The 23,765-nt window shown below is 43.6% G+C and overlaps 1 protein-coding gene across 3 annotated transcripts in view; it reads left to right on the forward strand.

Annotated features, from left to right (window-relative positions):
• The first annotated feature begins 1,319 nt into the window (after positions 1-1,319).
• Positions 1,320-23,765, forward strand: part of LOC118392891 (2-phosphoxylose phosphatase 1-like) — a 32,568-nt gene continuing 10,122 nt past the window's right edge. For 2 of the 3 annotated variants that reach the window (XM_052512188.1, XM_052512300.1), the window contains exon 1: positions 20,475-20,710. Coding sequence is in view for 1 of the 3 variants with exons in the window: in XM_052511688.1 (XP_052367648.1) it covers positions 5,210-5,288; positions 19,603-19,791 (268 nt within the window). In the remaining 2 variants the exon portion in view is untranslated. Of the gene's footprint in view, positions 2,007-5,144; positions 5,289-19,602; positions 19,792-20,474; positions 20,711-23,765 lie in introns of those variants that run through there. The other variant, XM_052511688.1, reaches the window with a different exon arrangement.

The raw sequence follows: 23,765 nt of genomic DNA on the forward strand, positions 1-23,765 counted from the left end.
TAACATTGCATTAACAGTTTTAGCATTATGGAGACTGTGAGCGCATAGGCAGCACCATTGAGGTCATCTCCATTTTGAAGTAGTCAATTTTCTTCTTCTACTACTTCTATGAGTTGGTAAACAAACTGAAAGGCATTCATACTGCCACCTGGTGTGTGTTGTTGGAACAGGTAGGAAGCCAAGCTTGGCGATTTACTGCCACCTGCAGTTATGGAATGTTTACTCATGAGTTTAATTCATTGGCGGATCCCTCCTTATGAGCTGGATGGAATTATGTGGTCCTTCCTTAACTATTAGTAAGTCCCTACCAGTTGTGGAAATGGTGAAAGTCCTCAATGGTGCTGCCCAGGCTAAAATGTGCTTTTATCTCAATAACATGTTGTCAACTTTGTCCACACGGTGTCAGTATTGTCAGGAGGATATTCAAAATCAAATCGTATTTGTCACGTGCCCCAAATACATTGGGTACTTAACCATGAAACGCTTTCTGACGAGCCCTTCCCAATGATGCAGGGTATAAAGAAACGATGTAGTGTATGTGAATATGTGTGGAATAAATGACAAAAGAATGGAACTATATACAGGGAAGACCATTACCAGATCAATGTGCTTGGGTATGAGATCTTTGAGGTAGATATGTACATGAAAGCAGGGTTAAGTGACTAGGCATCAGGATAGATAATAGGAGTAAAATAAAGAACAGCAACAGCAGAATATGATGAGTGTAAAAGTATATGTGTGTGCGTGTGCTGGTATGCACGTGTGTGTATGTGTGTGCATATTTAGTGTATGTGAATGGGTGTGGATGTTGTGTGAGAGTGTCAGTGTAGTGTGTGTGTGTGTGTGTGTATATATATATATATATAGTCTTGTGAGTGTGCATAGAGTCAGTGCAGATAGTTTGATGGCTAGGTGAACAAGCCTCTCTCTCAATTCAAAGGCATTTATTGGCTTGGGAGACATATGTTAACAATGCCAAAGTAAGTGAAATAGATAATAAACACAAGTAAAATAAACATTACACACTCACAAACTTTCAGAGGAATAGAGACATTTCAAATGTCATATTATGGCCATGTACTGTGTTATAACGATGTGCCAACAGTTAAAGTACAACATGGAAAATAAATCAACATAAATATGGGTTGTTGTCTTTCTCTCTGTTAGTTTGTGTGTGTTCATTTCTAACAACTTCCCAGCATTCTCTTCTTCCCTTGAGGTTCTTGCTGCTTTTCTTCTCCCCCTCTCATCTGTCTTCACTTCCCTCCTTTCTTCATCAGCCAGGGGGATCACCTCTTCTACATCATCATCATCATCAAAATCATTTACTTATTTTTAGGACTAGTATAAGTAGATGCATGTGGCGGGAACATGAACGATCAAGCTGTTTCTCTGCAAAATGATTCCTATTTTGATGCAATTCTATAACTTTTTTTAAAATCACAACATCATATCGGTTGATCGCCGTAGAATAATGTTGATGGCAGGTTAACCCGGCGGTCCTCCACGTCTCACACCGGAATTGTGGAGATGCAAGACAAAAGAAGAGGGGTGCAATCGAATGCATAGCGAAGGTTTTCCGGGAGACGGCGCAGCGAGCCATTACATTTCAGTAGCATCTGAACCTACAGTAGGATTACATTTCAGTTGCATCTGAACCTACAGTAGGATTACATTCCAGTTGCATCTGAACCTACAGTAGAATTACATTCCAGTTGCATCTGAACCTACAGTAGGATTACATTCCAGTTGCATCTGAACCTACAGTAGGATTACATGTCAGTTGCATCTGAACCTACAGTAGGATTACATTCCAGTTGCATCTGAACCTACAGTAGGATTACATTTCAGTTGCATCTGAACCTACAGTAGGAGGCTAGGGCAGCACAGTGGAGTCCCCCGGCAGGACACAGGACAGCCAGCACGACAGCACATCGCTAGGGAGTCTAGAAGAGTACAAGCCAGCACGGCGCTGGGTGGATTCAACTTCTGATTGAGACTACCGGGTAAGATGATCCGAGATAAACGACCAGCAAGCAATATGTTAGTTAGTCAGTTTAGCTAATTAGCGTGTTCCCACGACTCTGTGTTGAATAGGTACATTGTAAACAAAGGCTTAGCGTTTTGTAATAACAACGTTATTAAGGTAGATTCCGCGAACAAAATACAAGTTCATTACCGCATATTTATCTTTACAAGCTGTAACTTTAATTGTTATACCGATAGTACTGATGTGTTAGCTATAACAAGATGATCTAGCTACAGTTAGCCAGTTCGCTAGCTACCAAATAATTCCTTCCCTTGCAGCTGGTCAGCATAGCATTGTAGTCGAGGCGAACAGACAAACTGTCACAATGCGTCAACATTGTTTTAATTAGTGCAATCATCATGAAATAGTATCTCCTCGCTAGTAGCCTACTACAATCATCATGAAATAGTATCTCCTCGCTAGTAGCCTACTACAATCATCATGAAATAGTATCTCCTCGCTAGTAGCCTACTACAATCATCATGAAATAGTATCTCCTCGTTAGTAGCCTACTACAATCATCATGAAATAGTATCTCCTCGTTAGTAGCCTACTACAATCATCATGAAATAGTATCTCCTCGCTAGTAGCCTACTACAATCATCATGAAATAGTATCTCCTCGTTAGTAGCCTACTACAATCATCATGAAATAGTATCTCCTCGTTAGTAGCCTACTACAATCATCATGAAATAGTATCTCCTCGTTAGTAGCCTACTACAATCATCATGAAATAGTATCTCCTCGTTAGTAGCCTACTACAATCATCATGAAATAGTATCTCCTCGTTAGTAGCCTACTACAATCATCATGACATAGTATCTCCTCGCTAGTAGCCTACTACAATCATCATGAAATAGTATCTCCTCGTTAGTAGCCTACTACAATCATCATGAAATAGTATCTCCTCGTTAGTAGCCTACTACAATCATCATGAAATAGTATCTCCTCGCTAGTAGCCTACTACAATCATCATGAAATAGTATCTCCTCGCTAGTAGCCTACTACAATCATCATGAAATAGTATCTCCTCGCTAGTAGCCTACTACAATCATCATGAAATAGTATCTCCTCGCTAGTAGCCTACTACAATCATCATGAAATAGTATCTCCTCGCTAGTAGCCTACTACAATCATCATGAAATAGTATCTCCTCGCTAGTAGCCTACTACAATCATCATGAAATAGTATCTCCTCGTTAGTAGCCTACTACAATCATCATGAAATAGTATCTCCTCGTTAGTAGCCTACTACAATCATCATGAAATAGTATCTCCTCGCTAGTAGCCTACTACAATCATCATGAAATAGTATCTCCTCGTTAGTAGCCTACTACAATCATCATGAAATAGTATCTCCTCGTTAGTAGCCTACTACAATCATCATGACATAGTATCTCCTCGCTAGTAGCCTACTACAATCATCATGAAATAGTATCTCCTCGCTAGTAGCCTACTACAATTATCATGAAATAGTATCTCCTCGCTAGTAGCCTACTACAATCATCATGAAATAGTATCTCCTCGTAGTAGCCTACTACAATCATCATGAAATAGTATCTCCTCGCTAGTAGCCTACTACAATCATCATGAAATAGTATCTCCTCGTTAGTAGCCTACTACAATCATCATGAAATAGTATCTCCTCGCTAGTAGCCTACTACAATCATCATGAAATAGTATCTCCTCGCTAGTAGCCTACTACAATCATCATGAAATAGTATCTCCTCGCTAGTAGCCTACTACAATCATCATGAAATAGTATCTCCTCGCTAGTAGCCTACTACAATCATCATGAAATAGTATCTCCTCGTTAGTAGCCTACTACAATCATCATGAAATAGTATCTCCTCGCTAGTAGCCTACTACAATCATCATGAAATAGTATCTCCTCGTTAGTAGCCTACTACAATCATCATGAAATAGTATCTCCTCGTTAGTAGCCTACTACAATCATCATGAAATAGTATCTCCTCGCTAGTAGCCTACTACAATCATCATGAAATAGTATCTCCTCGTTAGTAGCCTACTACAATCATCATGAAATAGTATCTCCTCGTTAGTAGCCTACTACAATCATCATGAAATAGTATCTCCTCGCTAGTAGCCTACTACAATCATCATGAAATAGTATCTCCTCGCTAGTAGCCTACTACAATCATCATGAAATAGTATCTCCTCGTTAGTAGCCTACTACAATCATCATGAAATAGTATCTCCTCGTTAGTAGCCTACTACAATCATCATGACATAGTATCTCCTCGCTAGTAGCCTACTACAATCATCATGAAATAGTATCTCCTCGCTAGTAGCCTACTACAATCATCATGAAATAGTATCTCCTCGCTAGTAGCCTACTACAATCATCATGAAATAGTATCTCCTCGCTAGTAGCCTACTACAATCATCATGAAATAGTATCTCCTCGCTAGTAGCCTACTACAATCATCATGAAATAGTATCTCCTCGCTAGTAGCCTACTACAATCATCATGAAATAGTATCTCCTCGCTAGTAGCCTACTACAATCATCATGAAATAGTATCTCCTCGCTAGTAGCCTACTACAATGTAGCAGTAAGCACGACAGGACTTCTACAGAAGAGTTTCACCACGTTAAGATACTGTACATACAGGCTGGTTACATATAAACATTTATACATTGAAAAGCAAAAATATTTTGGAGACAGTTTAGTTTACCACGTTTTGAACTCTCTAAGTCCAAATATAAACCTTATAATGAACATGACTTGAGAGAACATCTCAGTCATGTAGGCCATTTCTGAGGGGAGGTGATTGAGGATTCTGATTGAGGCATCCTTTTACCTCATCTAGCCATGCTCTTATTTTTAGTCTGCCTAATAGCAGGGTTGTTTTGTGTATAACTGACGGAAATGGTAGTTTAAAAAAAAAACATGTTCTTTCTTCCTTTCCCTCCCTGATGGTTCCTAGATCCTAGATCCATGCTCTCTCATTGGTCTATTCATAGAAGGCAGGATGTATAGTGGAAAATGGCACAAACTTGTTTTCCATTGTGTGCAGAAACGTTTTTGGTTTAGAGGCCTGTTATAGACATGTTTGTTTCATAATGTTGCTTGTCTTTGTTGTGTCTATTTAGCCAGCAGGAATGGGGCAAGGTGTGGGTGGCTGACTGACAGGGAGACTGACCAATCACATGTCAGGATGCTGGCTAGAAACCTATTCATCCTCCTGGTGGTGGTGGGGGCAGTGCTGGCCATCGTGAGCCTCAGCCTCCAATTCTGTAAGTTTGTTTACTGTCTCTACCTCTGCCATTATTTGTGGTTGTAATTTGTGTACGAGCGCTTGGTGTGTATATCCAGGTGTGTTTGTGTATGATCATGTGGTGTGTGTGTATTACATCTGGCCACTTGTGTTTTGTTCTCCAAGGGACCCAGTGACATGGAAAAAGACAGGTCCTCTAGAGACATTCTCTATGTAGATGAGACCTATCCACTATGATTCCCCTAGATACCCTTAAGTGTTCTTCCTATGACGTGTCTGCTGTGGAATGGCAGGCGCTGCCGGTAGAAAATGGCCTCCGCCACCGTTAGGTCATTGTACACCATCTCCCCTGTGCATAGTCCAGACACAGTGTCCTCGATGCCAGTAAATACAAGGAAACCGTCCCTGTCGATTAGATACGGAAGACTCTTACTGTCAGTGGATGGGAAGAATAGTTCTTTAGCTGTTATGTGAAAAGACTATCATTCAAATGTAGGCTAGACTGGAGGATATTATTGAGCTGCAAAAGTAACATCCATATTTGGCGGAAAAATCCTAGTCCCAGATTATGTTGATTATTCTGGGTTCCTGAAAACCATGTCAGACTGTGATGAAGTGTTTTTCAGTTTTTCACTAGGATTAGTTCTTGTCTGGACAAACATGTATTATCAGATCAAATACGGACTCAATATCCATCTTGCTCTCCCTCACACACACCACACCACAACACACACACACACACACACACACACACACACACACACACACACACACACACACACACACACACACACACACACACACACACACACACACACACACACACACACACACACACACACACACACACACAGGATTACTGTGCAACCCAGTGCTGCAGATATAGCGTTTTTGGCTGTGCATTTGCCAGAAAATCCCCCCCGGCTCCGTCTCAACACCTCTTTTAGGCTCCTTCCCCTGTATTACTTTTTGAACTGTGGCCATATAGTACAGTACAGCTACACAGGTTCAATATGTAAACTCATATTATAACATACAGTGCGGCAAAACAGTATTTAGTCAGCCACCAATTGTGCAAGTTCTCCCACTTAAAAAGATGAGAGAGGCCTGTAATTTTCATCATAGGTACACTTCAACTATGACAGACAAAATGAGAAAAAAAATCCAGAAAATCACATTGTAGGATTTTTAATTAATTTATTTGCAAATTATGGTGGAAAATAATTATTTGGTCACCTACAAACAAGCAAGATTTCTGGCTCTCACAGACCTGTAACTTCTTCTTTAAGAGGCTCCTCTGTCCTCCACTCGTTATCTGTATTAATGGCACCTGTTTGAACTTGTTATCAGTATAAAAGACACCTGTCCACAACCTCAAACAGTCACACTCCAAACTCCACTATGGCCAAGACCAAAGAGCTGTCAAAGGACACCTGAAACAAAATTGTAGACCTGCACCAGGCTGAGAAGACTGAATCTGCAATAGGTAAGCAGTTTGGTTTGAAGAAATCAATGTGGGAGCAATTATTAGGAAATGGAAGACATACAAGACCACTGATAATCTCCCTCGATCTGGGGCTCCACGCAAGATCTCACCCCTTGGGGTCAAAATGATCACAAGAATGGTGAGCAAAAATCCCAGAACCACACGGGGGGACCTAGTGAATGACCTGCAGAGAGCTGGGACCAAAGTAACAAAGCCTACCATCAGTAACACACTACGCCGCCAGGGACTCAAATCCTGCAGTGCCAGACGTGCCCCCCTGCTTAAGCCAGTACATGTCCAGGCCCGTCTGAAGTTTGCTAGAGAACATTTGGATGATCCAGAAGAAGATTGCGAGAATGTCATATTGTCAGATGAAACCAAAATATAACTTTTTGGTAAAAACTCAACTCGTCGTGTTTGGAGGACAAAGAATCCTGAGTTGCATCCAAAGAACACCATACCGGCAGGGTAGCCTAGTGGTTAGAGCGTTGGACTAGTAACCGAAAGGTTGCAAGTTCGAATCCCCGAGCTGACAAGGTACAAATCTGTTGTTCTGCCCCTGAACAGGCAGTCAACCCACTGTTCCTAGGCATTTAAAATAAGAATTTGTTCTTAACTGACTTGCCTAGTAAAATAAAGGTAAAATAAAAGTAAATAATTAAATAAAAAATACCTACTGTGACGCATGGGGGTGGAAACATCATGCTTTCATCATGTTTTTCTGCAAAGGGACCAGAACGACTGATCCGTGTAAAGGAAAGAATGAATGTATCGTGAGATTTTGAGTGAAAACCTCCTTCCATCAGCAAGCGCATTGAAGATGAAACATGGCTGGGTCTTTCAGCATGACAATGATCCCAAACACACCGCCCGGGCAACGTAAGAAGCATTTCAAGGTCCTGGAGTGGCCTAGCCAGTCTCCAGATCTCAACCCCATAGAAAATCTTTGGAGGGAGTTGAAAGTCCGTGTTGCCCAGCAACAGCCCAGCAACAGCCCCAAAACATCACTGCTCTAGAGGAGATCTGCAAGGAGGAATGGGCCAAAATACCAGCAACAGTGTGTGAAAACCTTGTGAAGACTTACAGAAAACGTTTGACCTCTGGCATTGCCAACAAAGGGTATATAACAAAGTATTGAGATAAACTTTTGTTATTGACCAAATACTTATTTTCCACCATAATTTGCAAATAAATTCATTAAAAATCCTACAATGTGATTTTCTGGATTTTTTTTTCATTTTGTCTGTCATAGTTGAAGTGTACCTATGATGAAAATTACAGGCCTCTCTCATATTTTTAAGTGGGAGAAGTTGCACAATTGGTGGCTGACTAAATACTTTGTTGCCCCACTGTATATGTGAAATATGCTGTGCAGTGCATACCTTTCTCTCTCTCACTCTGTACCCTGCTCTCTTCCCTCAAGTCTTTACAGACACCAGAAGAGATTGGAATTCTGTGACTGTGAGTGTGTGTCTTAACTGCATTGAGAATGTGTGAACTCTGGGACCCTGCTGCCATCTCTCTCTCCCTCAAAGATGTGTCTGTCTGAGGGGGATTATAGGCTGAAGTAACTTTAATGCAACTACTTAAAACCATTCTCCGCTCCTGCCCTCCAATCTTCTCCTTTAGCAAAAACAAAAGGCAATAAAACATTAAATCCCACTGTAATTGTTACCATAGTGTGTGTACGTGTGTGTGTGTGTGTGCACGTCACACATGCATATGCTAGACTCGTACGGGTCTCTTACTTTGTCATTGAGCATGTGTCTTGACTCTTGATGTAGTTGTCAATCACTTGAGGAGAACATGATATTTACGAAATCAAAGTATGGTCTGTGTTGGCGTCCTCTCCTTCCCTGTCATGTGATCTGTAGGTTGTCTGTGTGTTGGAGAGAGGCTGTCATAACTTATTCATCAGCCTGCAGGTCATTATCCTCTAGTACAGCCAAGGAGCCAGGGAAAGTCCAGTGGGACACCAGCACTTCATGTTTCATTGATTGTCATCCCTCTTTCTCCTCCACTTTCCTTCCCTCTCATCTCTCTCTTTTTCTATTTTAGTCTCTGACTCTTTATCTTTCTGTTTTGGTCTGTTCTTTCTTATGCTTCTTCTCTCACTTTTCCTTTTCCTCCTGCCTTCCCTGACTCACTCACTCCCTCCATATTGCTTTTCTTTTCTTTATTTGAACATTGGGGAAACAAGCCAGTGTATTGAAGCATGGCTTTCAATTTGTTTTCAATTTGTTTTCTGAAACCTGATTGATTATGGTGTGTGATCCAGACAGGCGATGACAGATGGTTTGCCGTGACTCTGACACTGCCTGGACTGGGGTCACCATGACAACTGTTTGACAAGCGGCCGGGAGTCCCACAGGAAGAGAGGTGTGATGCATAGTGGAACAGAGGATGGAGAAGGAGGGGAACAAAAACAGCTGGAGAGAGATAGAAGAGAGGAAAGGAGAGACGAAAGAGAGAGACGACAGGAGAGGGAATGGAAGAGGAGATAAAGTCATGAAGAGAGGGGGACACGATAACATCAGCAGTGATATAGGAAAGTATAGATACAGGAATATAGGAAAGTATAGATACAGGAATATAGGAAAGTATAGATACAGGAATATAGGAAAGTATAGATACAGGAATATAGGAAAGTATGTGGTATTGGTCGTGGCAGTGGTGTGTGATATTTGTCATGGCAGTAGTGTGTGGTATTGGTTGTGGCAGTAGTGTGTGGTATTGGTCATGGCAGTAGTGTGTGGTATTAGTTGTGGCAGTAGTGTGTGGTATTGATTGTGGCAGTAGTGTGTGGTATTGGTTGTGGCAGTATTGTGTGGTATTGGTTGTGGCAGTAGTGTGGTATTAGTCGTGGCAATAGTGTGTGGTATTGGTTGTGGCAGTAGTGTGTGGTATTAGTCGTGGCAGTAGTGTGTGGTATTGGTTGTGGCAGTAGTGTGTGGTATTAGTCGTGGCAGTAGTGTGTGGTATTGGTCGTGGAAGTAGTGTGTGGTATTTGCCGTGGCAGTGGTGTTGGTCGTGGCAGTAGTGTATGTTATTAGTCATGGCAGTGGTGTGTGGTATTGGTCGTGGCAGTAGTGTTTGGTATTGGTCGTGGCAGTGGTGTGTGGTATTGGTCGTGGCAGTGGTGTGTGATATTGGTCGTGGCAGTAGTTTGTGGTGTTCATCGTGGCAGTAGTGTGTGGTATTGGTCGTGGTAGAAGTGTGTGGTGTTGGTCGTGGCAGTAGTGTGTGGTGTTTGTCGTGGCAGTAGTGTGTGATATTGGTCGTATCAGTGGTGTTGGTCGTGGCAGTGGTGTGTGGTGTTCGTCGTGGCAGTGGTGTGTGGTATTGGTCGTGGTAGAAGTGTGTGGTGTTGGTCATGGCAGTAGTGTGTGGTGTTTGTCGTGGCAGTAGTGTGTGATATTGGTCGTATCAGTGGTGTGTGGTGTTGGTCGTGGCAGTGGTGTGTGGTGTTCGTCGTGGCAGTGGTGTGTGGTGTTCGTCGTGGCAGTAGTGTGTGGTGTTCGTCGTGGCAGTGGTGTGTGGTGTTCGTCGTGGCAGTGGTGTGTGGTGTTCGTCGTGGCAGTGGTGTGTGGTGTTCGTCGTGGTGTGTGGTGTTCGTCGTGGCAGTAGTGTGTGGTGTTCGTCGTGGCAGTGGTGTGTGGTGTTGGTCGTGGCAGTAGTGTGTGGTGTTGGTCGTGGCAGTGGTGTGTGGTGTTCGTCGTGGCAGTGGTGTGTGGTGTTCGTCGTGGTGTGTGGTGTTCGTCGTGGCAGTAGTGTGTGGTGTTCGTCGTGGCAGTAGCGTGTGGTGTTCGTCGTGGCAGTGGTGTGTGGTGTTCGTCGTGGCAGTAGCGTGTGGTGTTCGTCGTGGCAGTAGTGTGTGGTGTTCGTCGTGGCAGTAGTGTGTGGTGTTCGTCGTGGCAGTAGCGTGTGGTGTTCGTCGTGGCAGTGGCGTCTGGTGTTCGTCGTGGCAGTTGTGTGTGGTGTTCGTCGTGGCAGTAGCGTGTGGTGTTCGTCGTGGCAGTGGTGTGTGGTGTTCGTCGTGGCAGTGGTGTGTGGTGTTCGTCGTGGCAGTGGTATTATAAAAGTATGTTTTATAAGGTTCATTTGAAATGCAGACAGTCCAAGTCCAGTAGGCTGAGAGGAATTGCAGTTTGTGAACTAACACCTACACTAGCACTGACTTTGCTGATACTGACTATGACTGAGATGTGGTGTTGACACCTAGCTATCTTGAAATGATACCCAACCCCCGAATTACAGTATAGCTGGTGTTGTTTTAGCACGGTATCACTAACACTGGGGCTTAATTAAATGTGTGGGTTGAGCATTAGGATGCTACTCTTTTCCAGGATGGATGGTTTTGACTGCCAAGGCCACACATTATGTTTATTCTAGATACCTTTCTCCCTATTCCTCTCCCTCCCTCTTTCTCCATCACCATTTGGAAATGGCCCTTTTTTATTTCTCAGGTGGGAGAGATGGAGGAAGAGAAGGAGGAAGGTAATTTACTGTCCATCCTGTGTGTTTAAGGTTTACTGTAGAAGCTGACTCTTTACCACAGTACAGGCGGTGTAAAACACTGAGGTGTAAGGCTGGAAGGAAGCTCTCATCAGTGTCCTAGGCTCACCTTTTTCAACTCTCAGCCAATGCATACAGTCATACAGTCAGAACTACATGCTCTTCCCCTAATTACTGGCCCTGCTGTACGTTTCTTAAGGCTAGCTAGTTGTTACTTAGACCTGGACCCCTGATGTTGTGTACGTACTGTAGGCTTGCATGTGTGTTGCTTTGGTACCCAGTGTGTATGTGTTTGTGTGTGGGTTCATGCTCCAAGCTTGTACACAACTCTGTGTGTTTGCGGGTGTGTGAGTTGGCGTTGATGCCCTGGGCTTGTGTGGCTTGCGTGTTTCTTCAGTATGTGTGCTCTTACATAGTGTGGGCAGTCCGTTACAAAAGGCCCTTTGTATGAGCGACTGTGGCAGACCAGGGCAGTGAGCAGGCCTGTAATGGGGCCATGGGTCTGCCGAGTGCGCAGGCGTGTGTGTTTGTCGGTGAGTGTGTGTGTGCGGGGAGACGGGACCAGTTCAGTGAATGGGTTCCAGTGTGTGTCTTCCCCTCTTCCCAGTGAGCAGATCTCAGAATACACTTCCTCCTCCTTTCCCTCGTCACCGGATGAGTCTATACTGATAATAACTGACTGGTGAGTCTATACTGATAATAACTGACCGGTGAATCTATACTGATGCTGACCGATCAGTGAGTCTATACTGATACTAACTGACTGGTGAGTCTATACTGATACTAGCTGACTGGTGAGTCTATACTGATACTAACTGACTGGTGCGTCTATACTGATAATAACTGACTGGTGAGTCTATACTGATAATAACTGACTGGTGAATCTATACTGATACTAACTGACTGGTGAGTCTATACTGATAATAACTGACCGGTGAGTCTATACTGATGCTAACTGATCAGTGAGTCTACACTGATGCTAACTGACCGGTGAGTCTATACTGATGCTAACTGATCAGTGAGTCTACACTGATGCTAACTGACCGGTGAGTCTATACTGATGCTAACTGATCAGTGAGTCTACACTGATGCTAACTGACCGGTGAGTCTATACTGATGCTAACTGACTGGTGAGTCTATACTGATGCTAACTGATAAGTGAGTCTACACTGATGCTAACTGACCGGTGAGTCTATACTGATGCTAACTGATCAGTGAGTCTACACTGATGCTAACTGACCGGTGAGTCTATGCTGATGCTAACTGATCAGTGAGTCTACACTAATGCTAACTCACCGGTGAGTCTATACTGATGCTAACTGATCAGTGAGTCTACACTGATGCTAACTGACCAGTGAGTCTATACTGATGCTAACTGACTGGTGAGTCTATACTGATGCTAACTGATCAGTGAGTCTACACTGATGCTAACTGACCGGTGAGTCTATATTGATGCTAACTGATAAGTGAGTCTACACTGATGCTAACTGATCAGTGAGTGAGCTCTGACCGGTGAGTCTACACTGATGCTAACTGACCGGTGAGTCTACTGATACTGAGTCTACTGATGCTAACTGAGTCTATACTGATGCTAACTGACCGGTGAGTCTACTGATGCTAACTGAACTCAGGTGAGTCTACACTGATGCTAACTGACTAACGGTGAGTCTATGATGCTGATGCTAACTGATCTAGTGAGTCTACACTGATGCTAACTGACCGGTGAGTCTATACTGATGCTAACTGATCAGTGAGTCTACACTGATGCTAACTGACCGGTGAGTCTATACTGATGCTAACTGATAAGTGAGTCTACACTGATGCTAACTGAGTGATGCTAACTGACCGGTGAGTCTAGTCACTGATGCTAACTGACTGGTGAGTCTGAGTGAGTCTATACTGATGCTAACTGATAAGTGAGTCTACACTGATGCTAACTGACCGGTGAGTCTATGCTACTGATGCTAACTGATGCTAACTGACTGGTGAGTCTACACTGATGCTAACTGACTGGTGAGTCTATACTGATGCTAACTGACTGAGTGAGTCTATACTGATGCTAACTGATCAGTGAGTCTACACTGATGCTAACTGACCGGTGAGTCTATACTGATGCTAACTGAGTCTATACTGATGCTAACTGACTATACTGATGCTAACTGACCGGTCTAACTGACTGGTGAGTCTACACTGATGCTAACTGACCGGTGAGTCTATACTGATGCTAACTGATCAGTGAGTCTACACTGATGCTAACTGACCGGTGAGTCTATACTGATGCTAACTGATAACTGTGAGTCTACACTGATGCTAACTGACCGGTGAGTCTATACTAACTGATGCTAACTGATGCTAATTAACCGGTGAGTCTATACTGATGCTAACTGATAAGTGAGTCTACACTGATGCTAACTGACCGGTGAGTCTATACTGATGCTAACTGACTGGTGAGTCTATACTGATGCTAACTGATCAGTGAGTCTACACTGATGCTAACTGACCGGTGAGTCTACACTGATGCTAACTGACCAGTGAGTCTATACTGATGCTAACTGATAAGTGAGTCTACACTGATGCTAACTGACCGGTGAGTCTATACTGATGCTAACTGATCAGTGAGTCTACACTGATGCTAACTGACTGGTGAGTCTATACTGATGCTAACTGACTGGTGAGTCTATACTGATGCTAACTGATCAGTGAGTCTACACTGATGCTAACTGACCGGTGAGTCTATGATGCTAACTGATGCTAACTGATGCTAACTGATAAGTGAGTCTACACTGACTGATGCTAACTGATCAGTGAGTCTACACTGATGCTAACTGACCGAGTCTATACTGATGCTAACTGATGATGCTAACTGATGCTAACTGACCAGTGAGTCTATACTGATGCTAACTGATAAGTGAGTCTACACTGATGCTAACTGACCGGTGAGTCTATACTGATGCTAACTGATCAGTGAGTCTACACTGATGCTAACTGACTGGTGAGTCTATACTGATGCTAACTGATCAGTGAGTCTACACTGATGCAAACTGACCGGTGAGTCTATGCTGATGCTAACTGATCAGTGAGTCTACACTGATGCTAACTCACCGAAGAGTCTATACTGATGCTAACTGATCAGTGAGTCTACACTGATGCTAACTGACCGGTGAGTCTATACTGATGCTAACTGACTGGTGAGTCTATACTGATGCTAACTGACCGGTGAGTCTATACTGATGCTAACTGACCGGTGAGTCTATACTGATACTAACTGACTGGTGAGTCTACACTGATGCTAACTGACCGGTGAGTCTATACTGATGCTAACTGATCAGTGAGTCTATACTGATGCTAACTGACTGGTGAGTCTATACTGATGCTAACTGATCAGTGAGTCTACACTGATGCTAACTGACCGGTGAGTCTATACTGATGCTAACTGACTGGTGAGTCTATACTGATGCTAACTGATCAGTGAGTCTACACTGATGCTAACTGACCGGTGAGTCTATACTGATGCTAACTGATCAGTGAGTCTACACTGATGCTAACTGACCGGTGAGTCTATACTGATGCTAACTGACTGGTGAGTCTATACTGATACTAACTGACTGGTGAGTCTACACTGATGCTAACTGACCGGTGAGTCTATACTGATGCTAACTGACCGGTGAGTCTATACTGATGCTAACTGACCGGTGAGTCTATACTGATACTAACTGACTGGTGAGTCTACACTGATGCTAACTGACCGGTGAGTCTATACTGATGCTAACTGACCAGTGAGTCTACACTGATGCTAACTGACCGGTGAGTCTACACTGATGCTAACTGATCAGTGAGTCTACACTGATGCTAACTGACCGGTGAGTCTATACTGATGCTAACTGATCAGTGAGTCTACACTGATGCTAACTGACCGGTGAGTCTACACTGATGCTAACTGATCAGTGAGTCTACACTGATGCTAACTGACCGGTGAGTCAGATGCTAACTGATCAGTGAGTCTACACTGATGCTAACTACACTGATGCTAACTGACCGGTGAGTCTACACTGATGCTAACTGATATTTTTTTTTATTTTTTAAACTGACGGTGAGTCTACACTGATGCTAACTGACCGGTGAGTCTATACTGATGCTAACTGACCGGTAAGTCTATACAAATAAAATAAAATATTATCTGTCACATACACATGGTTACCAGATGTCAATGCGAGTGTAGCGAAATGCTTGTTCTTCTAGTTCTGACCATGCAGTAATATCTAACAAGTAATCTAACCTAATAATTTCACAACAGCTACCTTATACACACAAGTGTAAAGGAATGAATAAGAATATGTACATAAAAATATATGAATGAGTGATGGCCGAACGGCAAAGGCAAGCTGCAGTAGATGGTATAGAGTACAGTATATACATATGAGATGAATAATGTAGGGTATGTAAACATTATATAAAGTGGCATTGTTTAAAGTGGCTAGTGATACATTTATTACATACATTTTTCCATTATAAAAGTGGCTAGAGTTGAGTCAGTATGTTGGCAGCAGCCACTCAATGCTAGTGATGGCTGTTCAACAGTCTGATGGCCTTGAGATAGAAGCTGTTTTTCAGTCTCTCGGTCCCGTGAGGTTATTTTCCTGGCACCACATTCCAAGGGCCCTCACCTCCTCCCTGTAGGCCGTCTCGTCGTTGTTGGTAATCAAGCCTACCACTGTAGTGTCATCTGTAAACTTGATGATTGAGTTGGAGGCGTGTGTTGCCACGCAGTCATGGGTGAACAGGGAGTACAGGAGAGGGCTGAGAACGCACTTCTGTGGGGCACCAGTGTTGAGGATCAGCAGGGTGGAAATGTTGTTACCTACCCTCACCACCTGTGCGGAACATATCCCAGTCCACGTGATCGAAGCAATCTTGAAGTGTGGAATCCGATTGGTCGGATCAGCGTTGAACAGACCTGAGCACGGCTGCTTCCTGTTTTAGTTCCTGTCTATAGGCTGGGAGTCGTAGTCAGCTGTTCCGAAAGGAGGGAGGGAGAATGCCTTATATGCGTCGCGGAAGTTAGAATAACAATGATCCAGGGTTTTGAAAACAAGGCTCCCTAAATTTTATCAGCATATCGATTGGGTCGCACAATCGATATGCTGATAACATTTAGGGAGCCTTGTTTTCAGATTAGCCTTGTTAAAATCCCCAGCTACAATAAATGCAGCCTCAGGATATGTGGTTTCCAGTTTACATAGAGTCAAATGAAATTCTTTGAGGGCCGTCGATGTGTCTGAAAACTTGTTCTGATTAAAGAAGCAATACAACTGGCCTTCTTTAGACTGGTTGAGTATCTGGAGCATCAGCATTTGTGGGTTTGATTACAGGTTCAAAATGGCCAGAAACAAAGACCTTTCTCCCGGAATTCTTTAATCAGAACAAGTTTTCAGCTGTGCTAACATAATTGCAAAAGGGTTTTCTAATGATCAATTAGCTTTTTAAAATGATAAACTTGGATTAACTAACACAATGTGCAATTGGAACACAGGAGTGATGGTTGCTGATAATGGACCTCTGTACACCTATGTAGATATTCCATTTAAAAAAATCAGCCGTTTCCAGCTACAATAGTCTTTTACAACATTAACAATGTCTACACTGTATTTATGATCAATTTGATATTATTTTAATGGACTGAAAATGTGCTTTTCTTTCAAAAACAAGGACATTTCTAAGTGATCCCAAACATTTGAACGGTAGTGCAATTCGACAAGTCTATTTTTCATTGTCATGGTTACACTGTTTTTATAGCTTCAAATGTCTTTCCTGTTTCCACTCCACTCTGAGGGGGTTGCTGTACTCGGGAGATGTACTGTTTGGGGTTAATATGGATGCCCTCACTTTAAGATAGTGTGGCTTCTATTTAGGCTAGTTGATTTAAAGGTTGTCATAGGAATGAAAGGGCCTCTCTCTTTTTATAGTTAGAAAGTGTCTTGCTTTGTCTCTCTTTGCAAAGATATGTAATATTTACCTACTCCACCGCCGTGCTTCAGGACAACCAGGGTTTCTGAGATGTGTGTGTCTCTATGTGTGTGTGTCTATGTGTGTGCGGGGTAGTGAGTATTGTCAGGAGGGCATTGCGTTTCAACTTCTTCCCAGGATCCTGTGTTTCTGAATGGGACTGCAGTGGTTCCCACACCGCTTTCTCCCATTGGGCAGCCTGGCCTTGGGGTCGCAGGTCAATGGTTGACAAGGCAACCCTGGGTTATTGGTGAGGGGTTCTGTACAGGGTTCTACTGCTGTTCACGTGTAGATGAGCTGGGCTGAGGTTTGGCTAAAGCTGGGGGAGGCTGGGCCGGCGCTGAGGCTGGGCTGAAGGTGAGGCAGGGGACATGATGGGCTGAGGCTGGGCTGAGGAGGAGGCTGGGGACATGATGGGCTGAGGCTGGGCTGAGGCTGGGCTGAGGGGAGGCTGGACTGAAGAGGAGACTGGGCTGAAGCTGGAGACATGATGGGCTGATGCTGGGCTGAGGAGGAGGCTGGGGACAGGATGGACTGAGGAGGAGGCTGGGCTGAGGCTGGGAACATGATGGGCTGACAGGGGGCTGAGGGGGAGGCTGGGCTGAGGCTGGACTGAGGAGGAGGCTGGGCTGAGGCTGGACCGAGGAGGAGGCTGGGAACATGATGGGCTGACAGGGGGCTGAGGGGGAGGCTGGGCTGAGGCTGGGCTTAGGGGGAGGCTGGGCTGAGGCTGGGAACATGATGGGCTGACAGGGGGCTGAGGGGAGGTTAATTGACTATATACCTAATAAAGAAGGGTCCTTTGAGCAATGGATGTCAGTGGTGTCTCTCGCTATACTTCTCTCTCGCTATACTTCTCTCTCGCTCTCTTTCTCTCACTCAATCCTTCATTCTCTGCTATTTCATTTAGTCTCTTTCTCCCTCACAATCTGTCAAACATTGAGGAGTTGACCCATTAACCTCTCTTGGGTAGGGGGCAGTATTTTCACGTCTGGATGAAAAGCGTACCCAATGTAAACTGCCTGTTACTCAACTAGGATATAAAGTTTCTACAACTGAAACAACTGTTTCAATGGCTGTCATTTTTATTATGAGGCGAAATCCTCCCAGAATGCAGTTCCGAGGGCTTCCTCTAGATGTCAACCGTCTTTAGAAAGAGTTTCAAGCTAGTTTTTGGAAAAATTAGCCCGAAATGGTAGTTTTTCTAGGTGGCTCCCATTTTGGCTGTAGTGTTTCCAAGCGAGTGGAAGAGAGCGCGTTCTTTGGTATTTTTCTCCGGTAAAGACAATAATGATTCTCCATCTTAAATTGTATCATTTATTTACGTATTAGGGTACCTAAGGTTTGATTATAAACTTTGTTTGACTTGCTTGGAAAAGTTTATTAGTAACGTTTGGGATTAATTTTGTATGCATTTTGATGGAGGGAAACTGGTTGGATTATTGACTGAAGCAGCGCGCCTGTGACAACACAGAGGCGGATGCAAGATGCAAGCAACGATGGTTTAATGAATACAGTTTACAACAGCAACAGGACAGACAGACTGTACTCAGACGGAATCCGACCCAGGGACTAGGGCGCATCTTCCAATGATAGCGTGCTGAGAAATCCAGGGGAGTGTGTCCGGATGGGTAGGAAGGAGCACAGCAGATAATCCACACAAGGGCGGCGAGAGAAGAGCACAGACACACGACACAACCTCAGGGAAGTAACAACGATCTGACAACAAGAAACACTGGTTACAGAACATATAAAGGGAAGATAAGTGGTTCCAGCTGGCGCAGACAATCAGGCCGAGATTGGGAACCACGCCCACACAAACACGGGAGAGAGAGAGAGAGAGAGAGAAAGAGAAAGAGAGAGGGAGGCAGTGGATTCATGAACCGCGACAGCGCCAGCTAAACTTGAGTTTTATGGATATGAAGAAGGGTATTATTGAACAAAAGGACCATTTGTGATGTAACTGGGACCTTTTGGAGTGCCAACAGAAGAAGATCATCAAAGGTAAGGCATTTATTATATTGCTATTTCTGACTTTCGTGGCCCACTTGCCCGGTTGAAACATGTTTTTCATGCTTTTGTATGCGGGCGTGGCCTCAGATAATCGCATGGTGTGCTTTTGCCGCAAAGCCTTTTTGAAATCTGACACAGCGGCTGGATTAACAAGAAGTTAAGCTTTATTTTGATGTATTACACTTATGATTTTATGAAAGTTAAATATTTATAATTCTGTAGTTTGAATTTTGCGCTCTGCAATTTCAATGGATTTTGGCCCATAAGAAGTTAAAGTAATTTGAAAATGTTTATACCCCCCCCCATCTCTCTCCAGTCCACCTAATCCCCACTACGCCCATGGGTGAGGAGCGGCCCCACCAGGGTCAGGGTCAAGGCCAGGGCCAAGGGAAAAGCAGGAAGAGAGTGATCCCTGTCCCCCACACAGAGGATCCTGATCCAGACCCCATCACTGAGGCGTATGGCTACTGCAACACCCCCAACCGCTCTGAACAGTCCTGGGAGGGTGAGACACACACACACACACACACTCACACACACACACACTCACGCACACTCACTCACACAAACACACACACAGTCTGCTAACGTGTTAGCCATTGCCTCAACCAATCAGTGAAGATCGCTCAGGTTTTATAACAGAACTTTAGGAAGTCAGTCAGTAGGTAACAAGGAAGGTTTAGAAATACGGAACACTTAGATGTGTGTACTAGAGGTCGACCGATTATGATTTTTCAACGCTGATACCGAATCCGATTATTGGAGGACAAAAAAAAGCCGATACTGATTAATCGGACGATTTTATATATTTGTAATAGTGACAATTACAACAATACTGAATAAACAATGAACACTTTTATTTTAACTTAATATAATACATAAATACCTTCTATTTAGTCTAAAATAAAAGCGAACCGTTCCGTATTTTATCTAACGGGTGGCATCCATAAGTCTAAATATCGCTGTTACATTGCACAACCTTCAATGTTATGTCATAATTATGTAAAATTCTGGCAAATTAGTTCGCAACGAGCCAGGCGGCCCAAACTGTTGCATATACCCTGACAATTTCCCTGGTTAATATGGCCTGCTAACATTAATTTCTTTTAACTAAATAAATATGCAGATTTAAAAATATATATACTTCTGTGTATTGATTTTAAGAAAGGCATTGATGCAACGTGTGCTGCCATCCTGTTAGAAGATAACAGATTATTTTATTACAATGGTTAAATTGGATTTTCATTGTGTTCAATGGTGTTATTTGCCCCCTAGTGGCGCTTTCTGGTACTTAGAAAGTCAACGCAAACGGAAGTTCAGAATTTGTTTTGCACGCATAGAAGCAGCTACAAACAACGCTACGGTGCAGGTCTTTCAATGTAGTTATTTCTTGTCACGCTTCAGCCTTGGAAAAATATTTGTTTGTAAGTTCGATTCAAGCATTTAGCTAATCATGATAATCTTGTTATTGATAGAGTTTCTTACATATCAATGTTGGTTGCATTTACTCACAAATTGCAATGCCTTTTGTGTATGTCGTTAGCTGTATTACTTTGCTCATGCGTCATGCAAACGAATTGTAAAATATACAATACTGTAGTTTTGTTACTGTTTTTAGTGTAATATGCTTTGTTATTCTACATAGATGGTTATACATTATTAGAGTAATGAAAGGAGCAATCACCATATGGTTAACAATTAGCTATATGGTTTGGCATCATGCCAGATGCATGGTACCTTAGCGCGTGCTTTGTATTTATGCAACTTCAAATGTTTAATGTACAGCTACAGTATGTCGGTGTGAATTGAACACTAAAGTATATTCTTTTCTGTATTTTGCAGTTTCACAACATAAACGTTTCAATATATTCATTCAAGAAAAGTCACGCCTTGGGAGTTTTATTGAAGACTTAGTTGTTAGCTATCTGTCTAGTTTTGCATGGGAACGCAACTCAAGGGCAGAATAGTGAAAAAACATCATCACAGCGGGCTCAAGCACAAGAATAACTGCACACGGTGGTTATGTTTCTACGTTCATCAGCCAACAAAGCCTCTTATCCTAGGGAAGACCAGCAGTCTACGATGCAACAACCAGAGCCAGGTGTTCAACAGAGAGAGATGGAAGAGCCTCTTCAGCACATTGGGACCAAGTCTCAATCTACAAGATCAAGGTCATCAAAACAGTCAAGCAGATCCTCAACGGCGAGTTCTGCAGCCGTCAAAGCACGCGCCAAGGCGGAGGCAGCACGCGCACAAATCTCTTATGCTGAGAAGGAAGCTTCTGTGATGAAACAAAAGGCAGAAATAGAGAAGCAAAAAGCTGACCTCGAGGCAACTTTATATGTTCTCCAAGTTGAGAGAGCAGCTGCTGCTGCGTTGGCTGAAGCTGCAGCCTTTGAAGAAGCTGTAGAATCAGAACGCAGAGAGCTTCGCAAAGAACTAGACACAGGGACACAGCCCTTAAGTCCAGTCCAACGTACATGTGAGTATGTGCAACAACATGCTAGGCCCTACTTTGCTGAACTTCCATTTGAAGTGGAGAAACAAGAGCTTAGTGTTGACCCAGCTACATGCCATAATCCAGTAAGTAGCAAACAACAGAACATGAGCAGAGACTCTCCGTTCAAAAGAAATGAACAGCAGCATGGTGGAAATGGAAAGCAAGCCCACTTCCAGTCACACACACACAACTTCCCTGAGTCACAAGTGGCACCAGACCTCATCAAGTACCTCCTACGCCGTGAGATGGTGAGTTCGGGACTCCTGAAGTTTGATGATCGCCCTGAAAATTATTGGGCATGGAAAGCATCCTTTCTCAATGCGACCAGAGACTTGAATTTATCAGCCAGGGAAGAGTTAGATCTAATTACCAAGTGGCTAGGGGCAGAGTCGTCTGAGCAAGCAAACAGAATTAGATCTGTCCATATTTTCAACGCAACAGCAGGGCTTAACATGGTCTGGCAACGACTAGAAGAGTGCTATGGTACACCCGAAGTGATCGAGAATGCACTGTTGAAGAAAATTGATGATTTTCCTGAACTGACTAACAAAGACAATCACAAACTAAGAGAACTAGGTGACATTCTTCTCGAACTGGAGTGTGCTAAAGTAGAAGGGTACCTTCCAGGCCTCGCTTATCTGGACACATCTCGGGGGTAAACCCTATTGTAGAGAAACTTCCATTCAGTTTACAAGAAAATGGATAGCACAGGGATCCAAATATAAGGAGGACTATCGGGTAGCATTCCCACCATTCTCGTTCTTCTCGAGATTCATCAGGAACCAGGCGAAAATTAGAAATGACCCCAGCTTCACCCTCTACACCTCAACTAACCAGGTGTCCATGAAAAGTGAGAAACCTGCCAGGTACAGCAGCAAGACACCTGTGACTGTATACAAGACAGATGTGTCATCTGAGGCTTCAGACCACCAAACCAAACCCAGTAAGACAAAGGTTGAAAACCCTGACCGTCACTGCCCAATACATAACAAGCCTCATCCTCTTAAAAAGTGTCGTGGGTTTAGATACAAAACTCTAGATGAGCGCAAATCATATCTCAAAGACAATGGCATTTGTTTCCGATGTTGTGGGACAACTCAGCACAGAGCTAAAGACTGTAAGGTTTCAATCAAGTGCTCTGAGTGCGACAGCGACAGGCATCTTGCTGCTCTGCATCCAGGCCCAGCCCCTACAAATACATACACCGCTACAGCAGAGACAGATAATGGCGGGGAGCAAGGTGACGATGCTCTTCTATCTGTCACCTCAAAGTGTACAGAGATCTGTGGTGAGGCAGTCAATCCAAGATCATGTTCGAAAATATGCTTAGTCAAAGCTTATCCGGCTGGGAAAAGAGAGAAAGCTGTCAAAATGTATGTAGTGCTTGATGAACAAAGTAACAAATCTCTGGCCAAGACAGAGTTTTTCAGTCTCTTCAACATCAATGGTAACTCTGCTCCATACACCATGAAGACGTGTTCTGGGGTAACAGAGACTTCAGGCAGGAGAGCCGTCAACTTCATGGTGGAGTCTATAGATGGACACATGCAGCTCACTCTCCCTACTCTGATAGAGTGTGATATGATGCCAGACGATAGGATGGAGATTCCCTCCCCCGACATTGCGTATCATCATCCCCATCTGCAACCAGTTATGGACAGAATTCCAGCTGTGGACCCAGACGCTCCCATCCTCCTACTCTTAGGACGAGACATCTTAAGGGTACACAAGGTACGAGAGCAAATCAATGGGCCCCACAACACTCCTTCTTATGCACAGCGACTCGACCTCGGGTGGGTCATTGTGGGTGAGGTCTGTCTGGGAACGGCTCACCGACCAGCCAATGTTAACGTGTTCAGGACAAACATACTTCAAAATGGTCGCACATCCTATCTGAGCCCTTGCCCTGACATCATCCAGGTAAAAGAGAACTACAACAGCGTAGCTCAGAAACACATCTCTCCCTCTACGTGCACTCG

Source organism: Oncorhynchus keta, chromosome 1, assembly GCF_023373465.1.
Source record: "Oncorhynchus keta strain PuntledgeMale-10-30-2019 chromosome 1, Oket_V2, whole genome shotgun sequence".
Lineage (NCBI taxonomy): Eukaryota > Metazoa > Chordata > Actinopteri > Salmoniformes > Salmonidae > Oncorhynchus > Oncorhynchus keta.